At 36.6% G+C, this 26,172-nt stretch overlaps 1 protein-coding gene and 1 long non-coding RNA gene across 2 annotated transcripts in view; one reads left to right on the top strand and one right to left on the bottom strand.

The window, feature by feature from the left end:
* The window catches only part of LOC114252896 (somatomedin-B and thrombospondin type-1 domain-containing protein), a 63,144-nt gene extending 46,680 nt beyond the window's left edge, over nt 1-16,464 (top strand). Inside the window, exons 3-6 of the mRNA XM_089733876.1 lie at nt 9,857-10,051; nt 12,217-12,340; nt 13,490-13,566; nt 14,323-16,464. Of these exons, the coding sequence (XP_089590002.1) occupies nt 9,857-10,051; nt 12,217-12,340; nt 13,490-13,566; nt 14,323-14,525 (599 nt within the window). The 3' untranslated portion in view covers nt 14,526-16,464. The remainder of the gene's footprint in view (nt 1-9,856; nt 10,052-12,216; nt 12,341-13,489; nt 13,567-14,322) is intronic.
* Nucleotides 16,465-17,797: 1,333 nt separating this feature from the next.
* On the bottom strand, nt 17,798-25,753 carry LOC149501232 (uncharacterized). The gene is made up of 2 exons (XR_016324352.1): nt 25,264-25,753; nt 17,798-17,935 (listed from the first exon to the last, which is right to left on the bottom strand). It is a non-coding gene; the product is annotated as an uncharacterized LOC149501232 (long non-coding RNA).
* Nucleotides 25,754-26,172: the final 419 nt, after the last annotated feature.

Below are 26,172 nucleotides of genomic sequence, written 5' to 3'. Positions count from 1 at the left end.
TCGTACATTAAAAGTTAGTAACTTCTCGCCTTAATTTTCAAAAACGAATTCAACTTCTCAGAGGTAAAAGTTTTTAAATTATATGCAGTTTAAAAACTATCGCTAGCCGAACTAACAATTGCATTTAATCTTATTATCCTGCTGATCACTCCTCAGGATATTAGAGCGAAGTCATAAAACTTTTGTACGGTCATCGGTCCTTGATGTTTGTGCAAATTTTTTAGTTAATTGAACATTTCCAAGTCAGTGAAAATGTCGTTCAAAATTCCGTTACAGATTAGCACGCGTTTCTTTCATACGTACCAAAATCGTTTAATTAAGTACGTATGTGCATCTATTACGGCCTGTGAATAGTCGTTTTCCTACCTATGCTGTTAGCCTTGAGAGGCTATTTCAGCTTCGTCCTAACATGTGGGTGACCTCACGGGGCTCAAGCCGGAGTGTTGCTAACACTGGCCCTAGCAAGAGCAGTGCTTCGCAGAATCTACCACCGGATCGGAAACGTGACCCACTGAGAAGATCCGGTGAGAAACTCAGTGGGCTGTGTCTATAGGTTAATTCGCTCGTCGAGCCCTTCGTCGCAAGCGATGGGTTCGACGAGGACGGTGACCGGCGCAACTAGAAGCTACCAACGCAGTATATTAAAAAAAATCCTTTATTTGCGTCGATTGCCGACTACAACGTTTGCAAGCATGCTTTTGAACACACTTTTATTATTATTTCATTTATTTTAAGATGTATGTATTTAATCGGCATTTTATTACTAGCTTGCAGCAGTTAATTTGGCTACAAATGACGTCACACAAAATGAAATTACGTTCAACAATGTGAATGCGCTCTTTCCTTGGCAATTTTTAACAATAAGTTCTCTCCAATAGACATACATATACTTAAATAATCCTTGGTTATTGTGAATGAACGATTGTAATTATTATTTAATGATTAATTATCTCCGCTTCGCTCGTTTTAGTTGTACCTCAAATACCTACTGTTCAAATATACTTAGATACATCAATGTTACCCAGAAATCCATTTAGCTCTGTTCAAGTTAGCAGGTGTGGCTCCCGGAGGATTTCTGGAAACTGATTGTTTTCAATCTACCTAAAAGCCGCGTTATAGGTTGATAAATGTATTTTAAGATAACTTCAAAACAGTTTTATTAAGCAATGCTGTTGATACATTTTTTTTATTGCTTAGATGGGTAGACGAGCTCACAGCCCACCTGGTGTTAAGTGGTTACTGGAGCCCATAGACATCTACAACGTAAATGCGCCACCCACCTTGAGATATAAGTTCTAAGGTCTCAAGTATAGTTACAACGGCTGCCCCACCCTTCAAACCGAAACGCATTACTGCTTCACGGCAGAAATAGCTGGGGTGGTGGTACCTACCCGCGCGGACTCACAAGAGGTCCTACCACCAGTACAAATTGAGGTATAGTGTGCAGGATGTGTTTTGTAGGGATTAAATCGATATTCCGAATATTTTTCCGACCTCTTATTTTAAAATGGGAGGCTATTATTCTAAGCACTTAGCACCAGCTGGGCTGCGAGTTCGTGATGCAGCTAATGCAATTAAAATTATAAATAAGATTTTGAATTATTTAAAATGGAAGGTAGGCTCGTATGAAAATGAAGTCCCAAAACCGAAGCCCAGGGGATAATGTTTATTTGCATTGCTAATTGTACAGTACCTGGCGATAAATATTGCACATCGACCTTTGGAAAGAGACAATCGGCTCATTTCGGCTTTGTAGAGCGTTATCTCTGTCACACATAGGCCTACCGAGTGTCATCTCTGTCGCAAACGGTACGAAGTACAACATTTATCAGCGCGTCCTGTAAATGTTGTTTTAATGCAATTTCCCATTAATATCCTGCGATCGTCCTCTGTTTGTCGAGCAGGGGTCCTTAATTAAGTACGTGGTTAAATACTGAAACCCAACAGAGTACGCTTTAATTGGTGTGCAGACAAAAGAAGGCTTTACCTTGGTATAGGAAAAGTGTCATTTTTAAATACAGGGTTGGCAGAACAGTGAAAGTGGGTGCAGTATATTTGTGTTATTCAAAGCGTAATTTTGGCAATACATATTTAGTGTTTTTTTATGTTGGTTGTGTTGTTTTTGTTTATTGTTGTTTTAATTGTATTGTTGTTGTTTTATATGTTATTTTATTAAATATTATTATACTATATATTTTTTATTGCTTAGATGGGTGAACGAGCTCAGTGTCCATCTGGTGTTAAGTGGTTACTGGAGTCCATAGACATCTACAACGTAAATGCCGCCAGCTTACCTTGTATCTTGAGATATGAGTTCTAACGTCTCAGTATACTTACAACGGCTGCCCCCACCCTTCAAGCCGAAACGCATTACTGCTTCACGGTAGCAAATAGGCGGCGTGGCGGTACCTACCCGTGCGGACTCACAAGAAGTCCTACCACCAGTAAGCTATTTACCTTCTGTGTCCGTGATAGATTCGGTAGGTGGTTTTAAATAATGTAACTCCGTACATTGTTCACAAACAGATTATTCAATCGCAACACACATGAAGGTAAGAAGGAAAAAGAAGGAGTGATCAGCACAGACATAGCTTAAACAGAATTAAAATAAGCAAAATATGAGAAAAACAAATATTTTTACTCTGAGAGCAATGAAAGACTCGCAAAATACTAGCAGCAGTGTAGTTCATTTGAAAATCTCAACTGTCAGCTCCGGGATCGCCACATAATTATCGTTCGATAGTTATTTAATCATGGTTCTTATTATATTGACGAGTGCAAGTGTTATCTGTACCGAGACCACATAAGACATAAGAATGAATATAGTCAGATCATAAATACCTTACATCTTTAACAAAGATCCTGACTCCAGATCAGGGTGAAAATTCTTAATTGTTAGATCAAAGAACTGATCAAATGATTTGGAACGATCACCGCCCATGACGTAAAGTTGAAAATTGCATGCCATATATGATGGTGCATTAAAACTATTAAATATTACTAGACGATGACCGAGCTTTCCTAGGTAATTTTTTATTTTTTTTGATAAATCGTGTTTATTAGAAATTTTATTTAAATATGAATTACATATTGATAAAATGATGAAATATTCCAAGATCGTTTAGGCATATTTAAGTGAACACGTGAGTTAAAAAGACACAAATAATATGAATAAACAATTCATTTTCTTGGTCTAACCTTAAACCAAACACTCATTGGCTTCGGGTGGCTTAACAACGCCATCTGCTGAAATAGCTTTAGTGTTGTTGTGTCTTTAAAGCAGTTAGTTACTCTCAATTATGAAAAATAGTGTTATTATTCGCCAATAGATGTCGGGAGGAGTCTTAAAGTTGATTATCGATAAAGTTGATTATTGAAAACACGAATAAAATAACATTTTCTGAAATAAATCGTAGCTAGATCGATTTATCGCCCACGAAATCCTCTGTATACTAAATTTTATAAAAATTGTTCGAGCCGTTTCCGAGATTCAGATTATATATATACAAGAATTGCTCGTTTAAAAGTATAAGATTATTAGGTTTATTGAATAGACGGTAATCTACTCCTTTGTCTGTTGGGTCTAGAATAGCATCACCGTTATACTTCCCGTGCGTGTTGTCCAAAGCGAGTATGGGAATCGTCGGCGAATTGGCAACATCGTTCTCAGAGTTTCATATCAGCGTACTCAAAAACAGTCAATTGTCATTGATTAGCCAGTAAGGTCTTTTTTTTTTTTTCTCCTTGTAGGTAGACGATCATGCGGCCCACCTGATAGTTAGTGGTTACCGTCGCCCATGCACTTCAGCAATGCCAAGCCGCTGCCTACACCTATTCCTGTCACAAAACAGTCTTACAAACTGGTTTGTAACGTGATAACTTTCAATACCAATTCCGAACTCATATACGAGTTATACCGAATTAATAATAAAAAAAAAAACAGTGAGGTCTACAACCCTAATTCGTTAACAGGAAAACGCATAGCTATGAAGAATAGCGATTTAAAGAAGATGACGAATGGTCAATCCCTGACGCGCCTGTTTATTCTTTCTGACAACCTTTCTTAGATTTATTTCTCTCTGAAATATTTAGGGGTGCAAGAAATTGGAAACGGTTATTAACGTTTCAGTAAAAGGTTGACTGTCTTAGTTGGAGAGATGAGTTCACGGTCCACTTGGTTAGCGTTAAACGGGACTCAGTATATGAGGCCGCTCACCATGAGCGATGATTTTTTATTTTTTTATTGCTTAGATGGTTGGACGAGCTCACAGCCCACCTGGTGTTAAGTAGTTACTGGAGCCCATAGACATCTACAACGTAAATGCGCCACCCACCCTGAGATATAAGTTTTAAGTTCTCAGTATAGTTACAACGGCTAGCCCACCCTTCAAACCGAAACGCATTACTGCTTCACGGTAGAAATAGGCAGGGTGGTGGTACCTACCCGTGCGGACTCACAAGAGGTCCTACCACCAGTAATTACGCAAATTATAATTTTGCGGGTTTGATTTTTATTACACGATGTTACTTATTCCTTCACCGTGGAAGTCAATCGTGAACATTTGTTGAGTACGTATTTCATTAGAAAAATTGGTGCCCGCCTGCGGGATTCGAACACCGGTGCATCGCTCAACACGAATGCACTGGACGTCTTATCCTTTAGGCCACGACGATTTCATTTGACGACTTCATGAGGTTGGAATCTCAGTCGGATTGTGCAAAAGCTATGCCCCTATCGAATCGGCACGCAGCTTTGCGATGCAATAGGCAGGATTACGCAAACCTGTATATTTTAGGGCAATTCGTTTGTGAGGATTTAGACTAGTTTAATTAGATTCATTTTTCATTATTATTATTATTATTATTTTTAATTGTATTTTTTTACTTGTTTTTTCCTGTATTGTAAATATTTTTATTTATTTAAAAAAAAAGAAAATATTTGAGAAAAAACAAAAAAAAAGCCCGCTGAGTTTGTTTCGCCGGTTCTTCTCAGGACTGTGGCTTTTTTTGGAACCGGTGCGGTGGTAGAGTTAACATTGTTATTTATATTTTTACATTCAACAAGTGTGTTATATTGATATCTAAGTTGAAATAAATGATTTTGAATTTGAATTTAGAAAAATTGGTACAAGCCGACATGACTTGAGTTGGCGTAGTAGCACCGCGCCATGCAAATAGGCGTCTTATCCTTTAAGCCGAATGCAAATACAGTCTGGGGTTGTTACACAAGTTCATTAGGCACGGTGAGTTCAATTGAGGCGACAACACCGACTGTCGCTTTGTTCGATATTCCTACATTGACACACGAGATATCAAATGGAGTCGCAGAGGTAAACAATCTAGACTGCCTCGTTAGCTGCGAGTGTTTGATCTGACTCTATCAACATCCTGTATAGACTAAGGTCTTTGATAATATTGTGTTGCGCTTAACAATGGAGGGCACTGGTAAATAAACGTTATTAATTTTGAACTATAGAGTATCATAAAAAAATAGCTTTATTAATTTTAGTTGCTTATACGGGTTGGCGAACTCAGGACTCACCTGGTGTTAATGGACCATTAATGTCACCGCACACTTTGAGACGTGTCTCTAATTTACAGTATAACGGTTGCCACACCCTTCAAACCGAAACGCATTACTGCTTCACTGCATAAATAGGCAGTTACCTACCTATCAGGTAAATCCTTTGCTGAGGTGAAATTATGGTCTTTTCTATAGTATTTTGTGAATTGAGGAATACTAAGGCCGCTTACTAATAAAATATTTTTATGGCCTAAATGGGCATTTTATTTCATGCTGTCTTGATGTTTAGTGATCAGCCCTGAGCTACTTTGAGACACGAAGCGGAAGTTTCGATGGTATTGAACAAGTACAGCTCTGTTTTTTAGATCAATCCGAATTACCGGGCTTCGTGGTAAAAATAGGCCAGATTACTCAAAAATGCGGGTTTAATTTTTTTAATAATATTTCTTCATTGGTGATACATTAATATTTAATAGTTTTTTTTTAAGCTCCGGCATCGATTTTGTCTCAAAATCAACATTGGCGTGTATAGATTTACACGTCCACGAAACAAATCGTATTGAGTTTCTCCGAAGGCCTTATGACAAATGGTTACACATCATCAAAATGTGACATTGTTCATTTTTCAATACTAGAGGACCCGCAGTAGTCGAAATTCGACTATAATTAATTGGAATTGTAAGTTTGTACACTATTATGATTGTATTTTATACTTCTATAATCACAAATTTTACCAAGACTACATATAAATATAAAATAAATATAAATATATAAAAATACTATATAAAATATAAACAAAGACAAACAATATTTAATATATTCTCAATTTGACAACAGACGTCAAGAACAAGTTTGACAATAAATAGTATGCATGCGTGTGTGCGTCAAATCATGGTATGTAGTGTGTGTAACGTTTTCTTTATTGATTTAATGTATCTTTCATGCATTATTTAAAAAAAAAAATTAGCATTATGCACTTCTTCTCTATATTCTCTATAAGTGTGGAAGATTTCATACTCCTCCGTCCGCGCAATTTTCTTAAAAATGGATACAAAGTTTTTGCTTCACGTATTAATATATAGATGAAAAATCATTAAATCATATGAAAGCTTTTTAAAGATGCAACGAAGACAATTTTTCAATATGAGAACACATTCCGCAACGTCAAACTAAGTAAGGATTTAACAGAACAGTGCTGAGGCTAAGCTCTCCGCGCGAAAACATATTAAGCTCCGCTGAAAGCTGTCGGAACGTTGTGAGCGCGAAGCACTGTAATCCTCGTATAAATAGACATTATTATATGTATGTATAAAATTTACTATACTATATTGAGTTTATTTTAAAATTTACGTCTACCATTTAAGCTTTGGATGAATTTCCGTACAGACACGATAATACTGGAACCGTTACGGGGTGGATATTGGAGCTCTTTTAAAAAAAAAGGAAACTGCGACTGACGCTGAGTTTATTTGAATCAAAATTTAAAAGAAATAGTACAAATTATATGTATTTCCACTACTAAAGCTAAATCTGTTCTGCCGCGTTTATAGTAACTAGAGGTCCCGCAGTAGTCGAAATTCGACTATAATTAATTGGAATTGTAAGTTTGTAAACTATTATGATTGTATTTTATACATCTATGATTACATATTTCGCCAAGGCTACACTATAAAAAAATATTAAAAAAGACCAATAACATTTAATCTATTCTCAATTTGACCACAGACGTCAAGAACAAAAGTTTGACAATAAATAGTATGCATGCGTGCGTGCGTCAAATACGTGGTAGTTAGTGTGTGTAATGTTTTCTTTATTGACTTAATGTATCTTTTATGCATTATTTTAAAAAAATATTAGCATTGTGCACTTCTTTTCTGTATTCTCTATAAGTGTGGAAATTTTCATACTCCTCCGTCCGCGCAATTTTCGTAAAAAGGGGTACAAAGTTTTTGCTTCACGTATTAATTAATACATAGATAAGTCGCCTTTATAAATAAAGACGATGCATCTGGGAATACCTTAACTTGCATTTTTATTTATACTAGTGGTCTCTCAGTAGTCGAAATTCGACTATAATTAATTTGCAATTATAAGTTTGAATATTGTTATGGTTCTATTGTCAAAGACTGTAATACTCCTACGAGTATAATCACAGATTTCACCATGACTACACTATAGACAAATAATATTAAAGACAAACAATATTAATTATGTATTCTCAATTTGAACACAGACTTTAAACAATCACAAAAGTTTGACAATATAGAAAGAGTTTGTTGTATTATGCTGTCTAATATTTTTATTGATTTAAAGTATTTTTTATGCAAAAAAAAAAAAATAGTATTCTGCACTCCTTCTCTATATTCTCTATAAGTGTGAAAAATGTCATACTCCTCGGACCGCGCAATTTTCGTAAAAAGGGATACAAAGTTTTTGCTTCACGTATTAATATTATTATATAGACTACGATGTTGAATTTTCCAAAGGTACTCCTGAAGAATTATATAATTTGCAAATTATATAAGTGACGTTATCGCACCGTATGTGAGAATATTTAGGTACAACACGTGAACACGAGTCCTCGTAAACAGTGAGGGGACCATAAAGATTGTTCGAACATGACATAAGAGTCTATTACGCTCGAGTTATTGCCCATTCGATGGATCGGTATCGCTATTAAAATGTTCGTTGGTGCCTCATGAGCTTTGCGTACGAGCTTTTGGATTTATTAACACGTAATTCAATAGCTTAGTAGGGGAAGGCGGAGGTTCCAGAATTGCTTTGTCGTTTGCTAAATGTTGATGATAGCTCGTGATCGTTTTAAAGGCGAAATATGCGATTATCGAAGCACGCAGATGAGTGTGTTTACATATTTTGGTTCTTTACGACTGGGACTCGTATTATTTTAGCACAGACATCGTTTTGTTCGGTTGTATAACGCTTTTTCTTTATCATCTTTCTGAGTATATCATGTGAAAATAGCCCCAGTAATTAACAAATTGAAGAGCGGACGCTTAGCATGGTATGGACACGTGATGCGTAGAGAGAAGATGCATGTGACTAGGAGATATATGGAAATGGCAGTGCAAGGTAAAGGGGAAAGAGGTCGACCGAAGAAGAAATTAATGGAGCGTGCGAATGACGATATGAGAGAGAGAGGAGTGAGTGTTGAGAAGACGGCTGATAGAAGAGAATGGAAGAGAAAAAATTGCTGTACCGACCCCATCTAGTGGGATAAGGTGGAGAAAATAAAGAACGCTTTCTGTTCACAAATCAGTGTAACGCAGCATTCTGTCTCGTGGAGCAACAGTGGCCAAAGGGGATGTGACTCAGGTCCGTGCCGCGACGACCCAACCCACGATACCCGCGCCCGCGCATCTATTGCACCCAGAGTAGTGCGCGCCAAACTCTCAAGCGGCAAATGCGCGTCCAGAGCCGATACCGGAACTGCCGTGCGTGGTCATTTTGCAACCCCTTTCTAGTGCTAGTAATTATTAACTTTGTAACATTGTCTATCGTGTGAATGAACATTAAACAATTAATTTTACTTACTCTTTTCATCAGAGTCCTAGAGTCTAATTCCAGTCGGGTACCCAACATTCAAAATTAGACTAGCGCTTAGTTGTGAAGTGAATTAGTAATTTTTGGAAGGTACATGTGTGGACAGCTAAACTGACAATTATAAAACAGTACTAGTACCAGCTATCGTTGAGGATTCTCGTTAAGCCTCGTTCGAAGAGGAATGAGTTACGGCACAGAAAAAAATTTGCGTAGAGGAGTTCGTTCTAGATATGTTTGAGCATAGTTATTTAACACGCTGACTGCCATGTAGGTCACCGGTGCCCTACGCGGCGCACTGAAGTAATAATTTCGATTTCTGTTACTCAGGATTCTGGATTGTCTAACTTTGCATTCTTTTGTTTGTTAATGTATGTTTTAGTCAATTAGATCTTTTAGAAATACGATTCATTCTCAGTATCTTTGTATTCGTCTTTCCCATAGTCTATTAGATACTAGCGCCTTAGTAAGAAGATCGAAGTAAGAAATCGATAATTTTTTTTATTGCTTAAATGGGTGGACGAGCTTACAGCGCCACCCACCTTGAGTTATAAGTTCTAGGATCACAGTATAGTTACAATGGCTGCCCTACCCTTCAGACCGAAACGCATTACTGCTTCACGGCAGAAATAGGTAAGGCGATGGTAGCTACCCGTGCGGACTCACAAGAGGTCCTACCGCCGGTGAAAACCATAATTACTTCATTGCGCCGCGTAGGGTACCGGTGACCTACAATGCAGTCAAGGTTTTAAGCTATCGTTTCCTTGTTCACAGTGATCGATTGCGTTGTTTCAAGCTGGGGCTCGTGGTCGGAATGCGATACCACGTGCGGCTCTGGGAGCATGGTGCGAACGCGTAGGATCGTGCAAGCCCCAGCGCATGGAGGTCGGCACTGCCCCTCGCTGGTCCAGCGGAGGGCCTGCCAAGAACATCAGGGGTGCTCGTCGGATAGTGACGTACCATTACGAGGTAATTTTACAGGGGAAAAAAATAAAAAAAAAAGAAATCCAACTAAAAAAAGGAAAAATAGGTTATAAAAAAAACAAACAAAATACGTTTTTATAGAAAATCCAAATAAACATTAGAAAATAAATTTTAATAAATTTGAATTAAAAATAGTGTAAGAAAAAAATATTTTATTGTAAAAAAGCGTGGGGTACTTTTCAGGATATTATCAAAATAACCTTTCTACTCATATCTGTTCATAAAATATTTATAACTACTAATACCATGCACTCCACGCTTTTTTTACAGTAAAATCATTTTTTCTTACACTACTTTTAATTCAAATTTATTAAAATTTATTTTCTATCTTTTAATAGGATTTTCTATAAAAGCGTATTTTGTTAGTTTTTTTAAACTATTATTTATTATTCATTTTTAAGTTTGCTACTTACCAGATGACAAATGACTTAATATTAATTAGATTGAATAAATAGTAAATAATAGTTTAAAAAAACTAACAAAATACGTTTTTGTAGAAAATCCAATTAAAAATAGAAAATAAATTTTAGTAAATTTGAATTAAAATAAGTGTAAGAAAAAGTAATTTTACTGTAAAAAAAAGCGTGTTTTGTTAGTATTTTTAAACTATTGTTTATTTTTCATTTTTTAGTTGAATTTCAATATTTTCACTTCTTTTTTTCATTTTTTTTTTTTTATATTATATTGTCATCGGTCCTTAATAAGTATACCAAATTTCGAGTTAATCCGACGTTTTGAAGGGGACTAAAAGCATGTTCAAAGATTCCGTTACATACTAACATACATACGTCTGAAGCTAATAAAAGCGTAATAAAAATGGTGTAAGTCAACTAAACAGCTGATAGCTTTAGGAAAACAATCGGTTTTATCACAATCGTAAGAATTTTGAAATTTGGTAAATTAAAATTAATACTTCAGTTATGTATCCAGTCGCTTTAAAGCTCTCTAATCATAATATTATTTTCTCTATTACGAGTTTTGTAATATTCTTGTACTGTAATAATTTGTTTAATGAATGAATTTAAGAAGATACAGTTTCTCCACAATTGTAGCCAACGGTGGAAAATTCAGTTATACTTTTAGCTAATAAAATTAAATGGTTTGCTGCTCTAAGTTTAATGAAAACTTAAAAAATAAGTTGTAAAAATATTAGAAGAGACTTCCTAAATCGATTATGGATATGAAATGGATATGAGCGTTGATTATGTTCCTACATTCCTTATTTTACTGGTGGTAGGACCTTTTGTGAGTCCGCACGGGTAGGTACCACAACCCTGCCTATTTATGCCGTGAAGCAGTAATGCGTTTCGATTTGAAGGGCGAGGCAGCCGTTGTAACTATACTAAGACCATAAAGCTTATATCTCAAGGTGGGTGGCGCATTTACGTTGTAAGTGTCTGTGAGCTCGTCCACCTATGTAAGCAATAAAAAAAAGAACATAATTTTAGATGTTATGGTTTTAGTCAGTTTTGTTCTTAAAGACTATACGGCCTATCTGATCCTTAGCGTTTTCATTTAGTCATGGACAATATCAATGCCCAGATTATACTTAAACCGCTATTTACCGCTATAAGACTAGTATAATTACACCTCCTTTGAGGATATGTCGCAGTGCTGCGGAAACGCTAAGGATTCTAGAGTCGAGCGTTGCCACATGGCAACAACCATTTCCGGAAACCCTTTATGAATCCGGACGAATGAGGGGACTCGATTTTTTAACGTAAAAACCTAAAATTTCAATTTATTAACAACTAGCTGTACGCGTCCGCTGCGCTGGGAATTTAAAATTAACATAATTATTTCTCAGCCTCACAAAGATTCCCATTTTCTCATCATTAACGCCCCCACAACTGGTGTAGGGAGTCCAACACTCATATAAATATTAGCCTATCCATTAAGTACATTTATTCTCTACACGGATACCAAGTTTCAAGGCAATCGGATGCATGGTTCAGTAGTTGTAACGGAACATCCGTAAAAACCACTGTAGATATATATATATATTAGTATAGATAAATAAAGCGTTGCATACATCTGTTGTCCAAAAACAATTCGAATATGTGTTGTTTTTCCGACAGAAGCTTTGAAACGTAATTTGGGTATATTTAGTTCAATTATATCTTTGTTTACTATTAAGAGCTTTTTGACAGATGAAACAGCGATGCTCTTACCGGGAGGACTTTCGGTCAGTCGACATTCGAACGAGACCGTGGACATCCGCAAGAACTTGAGGCTTCGCAATCCAGACGACCCTGAATCTAATTCGCACAGAGAGTAAGTCTATTTTTGATCGCCATTCAGATTGAGGCATCAATTGAATCTGCCAAGAAGCTCGTTAAAATTAATTTTTATCTAGATGAGAATTTCCATTCCATTTGCGGCCGTGGTTTAGCTCTGTCGCTGGCATTGCTGAAGTCCATGGGCGACGGTAACCGCTCACCACCAGGTGGGTCGTATGCTCGTCTGCCTACAAGAGCAATAAAAAAAACGGTGCGCGTACAACTTGGTGCACGTGAATGAAGTGAAACTTCTTTTTCGATGTGTAGTATTGTGGTTTTCTTCATTTTTCGTCCTTAAATCAGAATGCTCTTGTAATAGAAAATGTTGTGTATACATATTTTAGATTGTAGATAGAAAAATATTTTTTAAAATACTTTATTAAAATATTGGACACTACTCGTTGCTAACTCGCGCTGGCCTGTAATAAATACATGTACTTTTATAATACTTTATTAAACTACTGTAACAGGTCTACTCCGCGCATGCGTTCGAGTGCCACGCATTCACTCTGGCTCTGTCTCTTTCTATTACCTTAAACGTTTAACGCAACCTTGCTGGAAGTCGCATTAGAAGTATCACTTAAAAAAATTTTTTTGAAGTTATGCTTCTTTAGGCGCGTTATGAAAAATTGATGAGAGTGAAATTTTACGACGCGCGCGCACCGTGACACAAAATTAACAGAATGAAGTTGCCCACTAAATCGCTCATTACAATACGACCGACGTAACTTGGCGAGTCTGAATATAGCCGCAGGTGAACTTTCCGAACCGTAACGAGAATTACCGAATTTATACGATGTCAAGAAAAGGGATGTCCAATATGCGTGTTTGAGGATGTTGTTGAATCGTTTTTTTTTTCAAACTGATTAAAATTTAAATAAAAAAAAAGAAATAAATTTAATAAAAATAAAATATAACTTCATACGCGCGTACATAAGTACACGCACGCTTTTTTAAATATAAATATCGTTTTATTTTAACACAACGTGTGAAATACTATTTTCGAATATTTTATGTAACCATAAACAAACTATACACAAATTTAATTGACTTAAAGCCATTGAGTTTGAACACCGCTCCGCCGAGATTGAGTGCGGCAATTGTGTTTCAATTCCTCTACGTACAAAGGCGGAAATCATTTCAGGTACTGCGCTCAATACGAAGTGACTAAAGTCTCGAAAGCCTGCCACGCGGATTCGGACTACAAAGCGTTGAGGGAAGGTATGTTTTTTCGATGCATTTTCATTGATTTAACCCCTTTTGAGTGTACGATGTGAACGGTATGGAAAGTCGTAAATTGTTCATGTAACAACTGCAAACCGCAAAGTTGATCGGTATTGGAGGAAGATTGAAACGTTTTTGCTATTCAAAATGTTTATATGATTATTATTTTTTATTGCTTAGAAGGGTGGACGAGCTCAGAGGTGTTAAGAGGTTACTGGAGCCCATAGATATTTACGACGTGAATTCCCCACCCACCTTGAGATATAAGTTCTAATGTCCCGAGTATAGTTACAACGGCTGCCCCACCCTTCAGCTCGAAACGCGTTACTGCTTCACGGCAGAAATAGGCGGGGTGGTGGTACCTACCCGTGCGGGCTCACATGAGGTCCTACCATCAGTAAAACCTGAGTTTTTCATTTATAGTGAAATGAAATGAGAAATCGAATCGATGTTTTTTACTGGTGGTAGGACCTCTTGTGAGTTCGCGCGGGTGGGTACCACCACCGTACCCATTTTTGCCGTGAAGCAGTAATGCGTTTCGGTTTGAAGGGTGGGGCAGCCATTGTAACTATACTCGAGACCTTAGAACTTACATCTCAAGGTGGGTGGCGCATTTACGTTGTGAATGTTTATGGGCTCCAGTAACCACTTAACGCCAGGTGGGTTGTGAGCTCGTCCACTTATCTAAGCAATAAAAAAAAATGTAAATCAACTCTACAGAAAGAAAACCAGTAATTTTTTTTTGTAATTCAGGCAATACTGTATGCGTGCTTTGCGAGTCGGCCGCTTTAAGACGTGACTTGAAATGGAGATGTAATGGCCATGGCGTCTCTGGACACACGACGCGCTTCTACGCGCTCGTAGCTCCACACTGTCACGGGAAGTGGATCAGGTCCGACCACGATCTGGACAAGACAAGCGACTGCTGCACCAACCCTGACTTCATCTTTGTTTGAGAACGCACGACAAAAAAAATATATATCCCGCAATCAATAATAAACCGAATATTATTATGTATTTTTCAAATTGAAATCTCAAAATTAATTTAACGCAATTTTATTAGGCAAATTGTTTTGTTTGTTTTTTTTTTTCGTTAAACGCGGGTAGTTGATAACATTTGCGGGCTTTGACTTCGTTTTTCGTATTATGGAGGGTAGACGTAAGGAGAATCATTTGATATGGGAAAAAAGTTGAAAAAGCTGTATGCTATAAAGAATAGTTCAAAAACCTATCACAATCTCGCTGATGTAGACAAAGGGTTATGGTATGAATGAATGAATGAAGCAATTGTAGATGAACTAAAGTATGCCGAGTAAAAAAGATATGATCATTCGACTAAACCAGTTAATTATTGAAAATTTCAACAATTTAAATTGGCACTTCCTTTAAAATTTACCCTAATGCTAATGTGGCGCCATCTTAATTTAATACATTTCAACGGACTTTTTCTATATTTATACACAGTTGGTTTTTCTTACCTCTAACCTCCATAATTCGTATGAACGCGCTCACAGCTGACAGTACTATATTGAGGTAATTGAAGAAAATATATTGAGCATGACCAAGTTTGAATTTATGAAACCAATATCTTTAATATGTGAATAAAAATACTTTGAGAAACTATTAAGAAATTAATTTGATCACAAGCTAATAATGATTTCAAAAATATGTTCGAGAACAATTCCGTTCTATTTGTAAATGTATTAAATTTGAACTCACATGTGACTCGCACATCCCTCTTCCCCTAAAAGGGAAGATATATAAGACCTTAATAAGGCCTGCCGTCTTGTATGGATCAGCTTGTTGGACAACGAAAGTGGCGGATGAAAGGCGATTGCATGCAGCAGAGATGCGAATGTTGCGATGGATGTGTGGAGTAACGAGAATGGATAGAATACGGAATGAATATGTTAGAGGAAGTCTGAAAGTGGCACCTGTGACAGAGAAGCTGAGGAGTGCACGTTTGGGATGGTATGGACATGTGATGAGACGGAATGAAAATGAGGTTGTTAAGAGAGTGTTAACTATGAATGTGGAAGGATTTAGAGGAAGAGGTAGACCTAAGAAGAAATGGATGGATTGTGTGAAAGACGATATGGGTAGGAGGGGAGTGAGCGAAGAAATGGTATATGATAGAAGAGTATGGAAGGAGAAAACATGTTGCGCCGACCCCAGGTGACTGGGAGAAGGGCAGGATAATGATGATTAAATTTGAACTCAATTTACTATGTAATATTTTCTCAGTAACAAACAGATGTTATAATGGCAGATTAAGTTACGGGTGAATCTTTGTAATCAATAATTAAAAAAGGGAAATAGAGACAAACAAAAAAAAGTAAACTTATTCAAAAGCATCCTTAAGTTGCTGGAAATTAATGAAAAAAATAATAATGCATGTATATTCGTGTTTTAAAATTAATTTCAGCATAAAAATGTGAAAAAGTAAATTTTATTTGAAGATTTTTTTTGGAGGTTATTATATACAGTTATGGCAATTTTTTATTTTAACAAAAATCATCACCTCACGAATAGAATACATTAAAATGTCACAGTTCTAGATAATCTATAGCTATTCTGTAAAAGACAACATCCATTTTTTTCTAGTTAACATAATTGTCGTATTTTAAAAACAAAAGAAAAAGACGGCGCATTCTAATAAGAAATCTCATTTCAAAATTATGCCATAAAAATCCTACCCAATGCGCTGTTTATTTTTTTTTGTTTCAAGGGGTACATACTTACTTTTTATTTCTAGTTTTAGTCTAGTTCAGTAATGTAATTCTAGTTTGTAATAATAATCTTTTGATAAAACTAAAATACTCTGATTACATTTAATAACATATCCGTTATTTGTGTAAATAAATAATTATGTTTAATAAAGTAATGAAAAATGAATATGATATTTTTGTTTTTACCGATCGATAATTCTACTTTGATAAAAGGAAAATATTCTAAATTCGACTGTATTTTTTATGTGTGTGCCTCAGAACAATTTTAAGTAAGACTATTTTGACGATTTTGATTGACTGTTGGTTATCGTGTGCTCCCATTAATTTGATCAAGATCTGTTTTGTTTTTGAGTTATACTTAAAAATGAATTTTTAATTGACTTCTTATTAATTTCTTCGAAGTCATTTTTTTTTCTTGCTTAGATGGGTGAACGAGCTCACAGCCCACCTGGTGCTAAGAGGTTACTGGAGCCCATAGACATTTACAACGTAAATGCGCCACCCACCTTGAGATATAAGTTCTAACTCAGTATAGTTACAACGGCTGCCCCACCCTTCAAACCGAAACGCATTACTGCTTCACGGCAGACATAGGCAGGGTGGTGGTACCTACCCGCGCGGTCCTACCACCAGTAATTTTTTTTATTGTTGTTAATTTTTTCTATTATAATGTTTATAAGACATAAGTCCACCTATCTAGCGTGAGTTCTTTTAATGTTCTACTTCTCTTTCAGTGTGGCAATTGGCTTCTTTCGGTCCCATTATTGACAGTATCCAGTCGAGAAAAATATTCATTTATTATATAAATATATTACATACTCTAGACTACATGAAATGAAATGAAGTCAGTTTTTTTGAAGTTGCAATCCATTGGGATGTAATTACATGAATAGTGGACTATTTGGAGGAATCCGGGAAGCCACGTCGAGTGATTTTGTTTAATATTTCCACATTTTCACGGATGCTGAACCAATAATGAGCTACCATTTTTACAAGTTTAAATCCAAATAAACACTGAATTGACCTAACAAATCAATTCAAACACTTTATCTCATCAGGTTTCCGCCAAAAGGCTTTGTAAGTGGTTACTTTGTTGCCGATTTGTTATTGGGAGCAGAACACAATTGAGCCAATTTTGGCGGGAACTAATTTAAAGTCATTACAATTCATTAGTAACCTCGTTTTTCGTGGAGGGTGTCTATGGTCTAAAATTAAATTTTCCCTTTATTTATTCAGCGACTGCACAGGGGAGTGATGTATTTTTTTTCTGGCGTGGACTGGTGAGTTTTCGCCTCATTTGGTATTTTTAATAATAATAATAATAATACTAATTATAATAAGCATTTAACAGCGGTGGCTTGTGTCGTAGACACCGCCATCAGCGGAAATCTATTTTTATCTACTGTTTTAAAAAAAATGTATTTTTAATAAATAAATAAATAAATAAAAATATAATGTTGTATAATTATGTAATAAGATTTTAAATAAATATAGTAAAATAATAAAAAATATTTATTACAAACATAAAATACAAACATTAAAAAAAATTATTACGAGTCTTGGAAAAGGTAACCGGCTCAGCAATGACCAATAGTAGCGACTCAATCGGTGCTGCGACGCTGATCACCCGCCGGCGTCTGCGGAATGACGTCCACACCAGCATCAGAGCAACCCATCAATAATTGATGACATCAGATAACTGTTAGAAGTTTAGTTTAGAATTATTATAATATTTTTTTAATTTGATACTTATTATTTTTTTTTTTTTTTTATTGCTTAGATGTGTGGATGAGCTCACAGCCCACCTGGTGTTAAGTGGTTACTGGAGCCCATAGACATCTACAAAGTGAATGCGCCACACACCTTGAGATATAGTTCTAAGGTCTCAGTATAGTCACAACGGCTGCCCCACCCTTCAAACCGAAACGCATTACTGCTTCACGGCAGAAATAGGCGGGGCGGTGGTACCTACCCGCGCGGACTCACAAGAGGTCCTACCACCAGTAATTACGCAAATTATAATTTTGCGGGTTTGATTTTTATTGCACGATGTTATTCCTTCACCGTGGAAGTCAATCGTGAACATTTGTTGAGTACGTATTTCATTAGAAAAATTGGTACCCGCCAGCGAGATTCGAACACCAGTGCATCGCTCGATACGAATGCACCGGACGTCTTATCCTTTAGGCCACGACGGCTATTATACTATTAACAATCAAAATTTAAACAACGATGTAAAAAAACAAAAATAAAATAAAATGTATTAAGTGGTTGAAGTCCGTAGACATCAGTAAAAAGTTAAAAACACCATACTTTAAGCGTTTCACATTTTATTTAATACATACTTATTTGTATTAAATTTAGAACATAATTGCGTAATGCTATGTCGAATGTCCGTTTAAAGTTTGACAGACTTTTTGGCGGGAACGCGAGGAGTGAAGTTGTGTGATTTGTTTTATTTTGTCTATTTAGTGTTTCTTCACGTTTAAATGTTAAATAACGGTGGTTTATTAAATGTTTAATATCTGTAAAAGTGCACAAATGTGGGAAAATGAAACAAAGCCGCTGGACGTAACTTCTCGGGATCCTCCAAAAAGTTCACTGAAACAATCTTAGTAAATGACCACCATTTTACTGAGATTATATTTCATCTCATTTCATTTAATTTCATCCCAGTTGATTAATGTCTCAAATTAATCATCTTCATTTCATTTCACTCCATAATATCATTTTTCATGAAAATATAAATATAAATTAAAATAAGACATGACTTAAAGGTCTTAGCTTCCAGGAAGGTCATAAAATACCTTAAAAAATAAATTTTGACATAGTACCAAAACAATGCAGTTGAATATTACGCGCGGTGTTCTTGACTTTTTAAGCAAACGCAATTTGTCGTATTCTGCCACAAAATTTGCATGTATATTGGACCTTAACACAGTGTTGCTGGCTTTAACTTTTGCTCTCGATGTAGGTATTACTATTTTTTAAAAGCAATTGGCATAGTTTAAGCTTGGCTTCATATTATGATATACAACGCATCTCAAATATAGCATTAAAATTTTAAAATGATACATACGCATACAACATAAATATTATGTTTTTGATTTAGCAGTTATTGTATTAAATTTTGTGAAATATGGAAAATGCATAAAATTTTAAAAACATTGTTTTCATTTACCATTGATATTGTATGTTCATAATAAATTATGTTCATAATATATGTTATTACATACATGAACATTATATATATTTGAAATATTCGGTATATAAGCAAACACGACGTTGTAGATGAATGAATTCAAACAAATATTACCTATTATATAAAGGCAAAACTATTTTTATTTTATTTGATAAAAAACAACTTAAATTTAAGTGTTATTGGTAATACAAGTGATATCCATGCACTGATAACTCGAGAGGTTGGCAACCCTATTCCTCTTCTTGACAGCGATAAGAAAATGGCGACGTTATGGGCTTTTTGTTCCAAATTTTATTTTCAAAGATTGCTTTCTTAAATATTCGGCTTTTAAGAAAGATAAGGAGAAAAATATTACAAGCGTCCGAATATACAATGCTCCTTGAGATTAAGAAAAATCTCTTTTGTCACTAAAATAAAGATATTTAAATTACAAAAAGAAAATCACCTTTATAAATGTGTAAGGATATAAAAATAGGTTTCATTCGTAGATAAACTATTCATTGAAGACTAGCGGGATACATTAGACATCATTAGAAAGTAATTAAATATAAATATATCACACGTAACAATTACGATGCAAAAGTTTACTGGTGGTAGGACCTCTTGTGAGTCCGCGCAGGTAAGTAGGTACCAACACCCTGCCTATGTCTGCCGTGAAGCAGTAATGCGTTTCGGTTTGATGGGTGGAGCAGCCGTTTTAACTATACTTGAGACCTTAGAACTTACATCTCAAGGTGGGTGGCACATTTACGTTGTAGATGTCTATGGGCTCCAGTAACCACTTAACACCAGGTGGGCTGTGAGCTCATCCATCCATCTAAGGCATAAAAAAAATGCAAGGAGGAGGTCATGTAGCGATTGGATTGAATATGTGATAAACTTAACATCCGCTTCCAAAGGAACCGTAGCTCTAAGATGAACCAGAACCCGACTGAGCGGACACGTCTTTTGAAATATATTTAATACCATTATAATTTGAAACATGATGAAACGAAGAAGCGACACTAGAGAGAGAGAGAGAAAGAAAAGAGATAGTGAGATAGAGTAATTTTGAAGATTTCGCTTCTATCGCATGTGAACTGCATGAATTTTTGATTTGTGTACTACTATAACCTCGACCTTAGTCTCGTTGTGGACTATAATGGGCAATATCAAGTATGTCAGAGTTTGTTTAATGCCAATTGCCAATGAAAGTAATGTCAAAATTCAAGAACTAAATTACGGATACGATTGGTAAGAGAAATATGATCCGGTGAAACTTTTATGCGGACCCTTCACGCGAGCTTGCCAAAGCACTTGAGTCTAGTCGAGCTTAAAATGAATTTTCTCAAGTTTATAGCGTCACCAGCGGGATTCGAGTTCCAAGTTGCGGTTGGCTTTTCAAACTGTCCAACTGCAGTTCTGTTATAAATTTCCCATAGAATATAACTTTGTTTATTGCAAAAGCAATAACGTCGACTTTGCGTTATTAGTATTGTGAACGTGAACGAGTGAAGTAGTCTTGTGGTCAGAAAGCAGGTACATCCAGCAATACTATGACTTAAAAAATTACAACTCCTTCTGCTGTGGTAGGACCTCTTGTAATAACTACCGCTTCAAGTGAAAATAATTTGATAATCCTATTACCCTTACTGCATGACTGCTGTACCTCTGGCAAAGTATACTCAATTTTCGTACAGCATATTCAATACCTCCAGCAGCTCAAGAATAGAAGAAAGCTCAGTTCAAGGAAAGAGGTTCAGTTCATGCTCGATTTAAGCCTAGACAAACATCCAATATTTGTGGCGGTTGCAATAGATACATGTATCTAGATCGCAGAACTGGTCTGGGTTCGAAGTCCCGACGCCTCCTGATATTCACATTAAAACCAACACATAGCCTAAGCTCTTTTACTCGAAATCCTATATTCTTAATACAATATTCATTCAGCAAAATCGAATTTCGCTAGTTTGTGGACGGACGGCTTCAAAATGTCAAAAGTCACATAGCCCACTAATTCCTCTGGAGTCTGGTCTGACCTGCGCTCTCTTAGTTAATACCTCTTGCGATTTATTACTAAGCTGTGACCGCAAAACAGACTCGAGCTGAAACTATCAAAGGGTATAGTGGTATATAGTTTCTTGTGAAGGAAATAATGTGGATTTATTTCTCCGCCATAGAGGGTCGGATAAAGCTTTTCAATCTTTTTTTTTATATTTTTTTTTTATTGCTTAGATGGGTGGACGAGCTGACAGCCCACCTGGTGTTAAGTGGTTACTGGAGCCCATAGACATCTATAACGTAAATGCACCACCCCCCTTGAGATATAAGTTCTAAAGTCTCAAGTACAGTTATTTCAATGAATCAATCAGTTTTAATTCACTTAATTGATTAACGTGCGGACCCACAAGAGGTCCTACCACCAGTAAATAATTGTAATTCTTAGGAGCTAGCCCGTACAAGTAGAATTATAATTGTTTTGTATTATCCTTCAATATATCAGGAGACAGTAAATTTAGCTTGATGCCAATAAATCAATGCTTTGGCACGGCGGTACGAGTGATAAATTTGAGCCTCTCCCATGAGACTGAAACCTTGTGGAATATACGACAAAGATCCTAAAATATGGATGTGGCATTGTATTATCCGATACCACCGATACTATATTATGTGATTTAATGTCGAAGTATAGTTTGGTATTTCTAGGTCTATGATTTTTTTTATTGCCCTTGTAGACAGACGAGCACACAGACCACCTGATGGTGAGTGGTTACCGTCCCCCATGGATTTCAGCAATGCCACGGGCAGAGTCATACCGCTGCCTACCGTACCTACGAAGACTTCTATTTCTCCTATCTTTTCCACAGGTCTCCTGTCGTACCCACATGTTATTTTTTTGCTTACTTATCGGCCTTGCGAGGCTGGCTTCGCCATTACTGGTGGGCGAGTTTGCGGGGCTCAGTCTGAAAATATTTGCTGACAACTGCCTTTGAGCCGGATTAAAATCGCGACCCATTGAAAAGATCCGGCGAGACATTCAACGGGTTGTATATATGGGTCAACGAGAACGGTGACCGGTGCTTGAAATTGCCAAAAGCTATCATATCCATAAAACCTAAATATATTCACTTTACCAGACATCTTCCGGAACTAGAATTACCGTTTTCACATGTCCCTCTGTAAGTCAAGTTTGAAAGAAGTCCCGAGTGGTAGACCGCAGCTTGACTTGTCTCCTAAAATCACCAATATACTTATGGATATCGCTTATGCGACGGTGATCGCACACCACCAAACGGACCGTATGATAATCTGCTTTTGATGGAAATTACCTTAAATATAATATAATATAAAAATATATAATTACCTTAAATATAAATATTTAAGTGTCACTCACTCCATAATTATATGAAACTATTTTGATTGATTTTACTATATTCTCCGTAAAATTCACAATCCGTGCTGCATCACTTCAACAGATAGTTTGTAGAGTCCTTGTCTGATTTGAACCTGAGCCATTAAAAGTAGGCCATCTTTGCCAATTACTGCGGGGCAATTAACATAGATGTGGCCAGTCGAAACTGGTCCCTCCTTTCCTGCCAAATTTGGTAGGTCCTGATTGATTCAGTACCTCCGGGTCAAATCATTAAATGTCTTTGGGTGCAGAGTCATTTAATGATCACGAGTGTCAGTATTCTTTCTACGAGACGTGAGATTGAAATTCTATTCGAGAAAATATTGAATTTATCTTTGACTCATCCAAACTTTAATACTTCCGTGGATTTGCTAGGACTCATAAATATCGATGACAGTGATATTGGCAACCCGAACTGAACACAGATACAGGCGATTCGCACAAGTAAGATACAAGCAATGGCCTGTGAGAAACGAAATGATACTCTACTTGTGTTAAACGATCGCTTGCCTAGTGGAACTGAAGTTCAGCTGAGTGTAAAGTTGTTGTTGTTGTTGTTGTTGTTGTCCCAGAGTACATAGGGCCCTCACAAGTTGTCTCCACTTGACTCTGTTTTGCACTTGCTCCTTGATATCACTCCAGGTCAGGCAGACAGTCCTTATCTCGATCTCTACTGTCGCCAAGTATGTATAGGCCGACAAGGTCTTCTCTTACCTAGCCGTTGTCACTCACACGCGATTGATGCTGTGTTGAATCCGCTGCGCTGTGGAGTGTGTCCTATCGCCAACGCCATTTCCGATAGGCAATGTCTTGCGCGATGAGGGTTTGGTCACATTTAGTCCAGAGGTCTTTATTTGATATAGTGGCTGGCCAGAATATGCGGTATATCGACCTCAAGCACTTATTTACGAACACCTGCAGTTGGTTCGTGAGTATCTTGGTCACTCTCCAGATCTCACATTCAAATAGGAGAACACTTCACAATGGAGTCGAACAGGGTCAGCTTGATCCGACGAGTCATGACACTTGACTCCCAGACTCCAGACTGGTTTCAACTGCGCGGACGCACCCCTGGCTCTCCTGATTCGTGTCTCTATATCTTCGTCCGAACCACCCTTATTTAATATGGAACTCCCCAGCTAAATAAACCTCTATACTGACTACAAAACACAGTTTTAGAGCTGTAGAGGAGTAATGCTTTTGACATTACTCGCATGTCGACGGTTTTGTTGGTGTTTATACGCAAGTCTCTTTTATCCGCAGACATACAGAGGTCCTCAAGCTTTGCTTGCATCTGAACCAAAGTTAACGTCATCGACTCTATGTCGTCCGCATACTCAAGGTCTTCTAAGATATTTTCGCTCCACTCGATGCCCCGTGGTGTAGTCACCTGTCACATCATCTAAGTGTAATAGTAAAATAAGTAAGGTAAGTGGAGATTTCGTGGCCTAAAGGATAAGACGTCTGGTGCATTCGTGTCGAGCGATGCAAGGGTGTTCGAATTTGGCAGGCGGGTACCAATTTTTCTAATGAAATACGTAGTTAACTTCCACGGCGGAGGCATAGCATCGTGTAATAAAAATCAAACCCGCAAAATTATAATTTGCGTAATTACTGGTGATAGGACATCTTGTGAGTCCGCACGGGTAGGTACCTCCTCCTACCTATGAAAATACTCGGAATTAAATAAAAATAACAATTTTGTTTTGCCTTCGGTGTGTCCCCGTCGGTCTTTTATTTATCGATTGAGGCACTACGAAGTCTGCTGGGTCAGCTAGTTTAAAATAAAATTCATATATATATATTTTATAAAAAATTGTCTGAATTCACTTTTAAAGGAGACTGTATTTTCCTTTTTTTTTTCGTCTGAAAATTTGGCGTTTGGCATTTGGCATTTGGTTTCACGGGCCTAAGCGTAAATCCATCACTGATTAAGATAATAGCTGTCAACAAAGAACTGTACAAAATTATTGGTAAACAGATGAAGCTTTGTTTACACGTTGCAAAATAACGCCACCGCAATTAAAGCTTTTAAAAGCTTCCGAGTGAACGCTTTCATTTGGTGCTTATTGTGACACGCACGTACAGTGTGTGATATTTATAAACGACATATAGGGTGTATTAACACCCAGTTGTGTAGCTGCGCCAATGCAATCACATAAGACTCCTGATTTAAAGCAATAAATTTGTTTATTAACCGACTTTAATAAAGGAGGAGACTTGAAAAGGTTATTTTTATTCAACGTTGATAGGGACACTCGCAAGGCGATCCTATTGTTAAGTTTAATTGGTGTAGTTTAAATTTTGTAATCGATTTCTTCATGACAGAGTTTAAAATTTTAATTTGGAAACTTTTTCAAAAGTAAACTTACCTGTGAGTGCTCTGAATTTTGGTGAACTTAACGAATCCTGCGAATAAATATCAAAAATGCTTATTTTTATATTATCAAATATCTCTTTAAATCAGGCGTGAGCAATCTTTTTAATCAATGGGCCAATTTAAATTTACATTTTTTTAGATTAACTCATAATCTACAGATAGATTAACTCTTGTTAATAATTTATGAAACTTTATTTATTTATTAAAAACAAACAAGAAAAGAACAGAAAAATGAATTGTTGGGAGAAATTCGATAAAATAAATACAATTTTAAAAATGCGGCCCGCGAGCCGCGTGTTCCTCATCCTTGCTTTAAATGGTATCCATTTATATAATATGTATATTTAAAATGAGCCACAATCCACTTATAAATAATCACGCTGCACTCTTGTAGCTTTAAAACCCATTGTGCGAGTTCGCTGTAGACTTATTTATCTCATCTACAAGCCTCAAGTAATTAGCTGCGAACAATGAAATAATTGAGGGGACCATTACCATTGTTCTCGTACTGAAATAGAGTTTAATTCGAAATTGTTGAGTTGATTGCTTCATTATTTCCGTGACTCAGTCGTTTTGTGGTTTCCTCTATATAAAGAATCTTAGATTCTGGACTGAACCTCTATGAGAGAGGACACCGCGTCCAGTGTGCTTAGTGCGAGTTTTTTAACGTTGTCGATAGCGTAAAAGTTAGCTCATGTTTGTATGGAATGGGATCGTTCGCGTACGTTTGCCGCTAGAGGCGCTGTTCCAACCGCATACAAAATTGGGCTAACTTTTACGTTATCGAGAACGTTAAAAAACTCGCACTAAGCACACTGATTACTTTTACTGAGGGGCGGGCACAAATTACTATAGAAAATTATTCGTATTCAAAAAAATATATATATTTTTTTTTTTTTTA

The sequence above is a fragment of the Bombyx mandarina genome, chromosome 16 (assembly GCF_030267445.1).
Source record: "Bombyx mandarina strain Sakado chromosome 16, ASM3026744v2".
Taxonomy (NCBI): Eukaryota; Metazoa; Arthropoda; class Insecta; order Lepidoptera; family Bombycidae; genus Bombyx; species Bombyx mandarina.
Note: the sequence above shows the minus strand (reverse complement) of the source record. Positions and strands in the feature narration are given on the sequence as shown.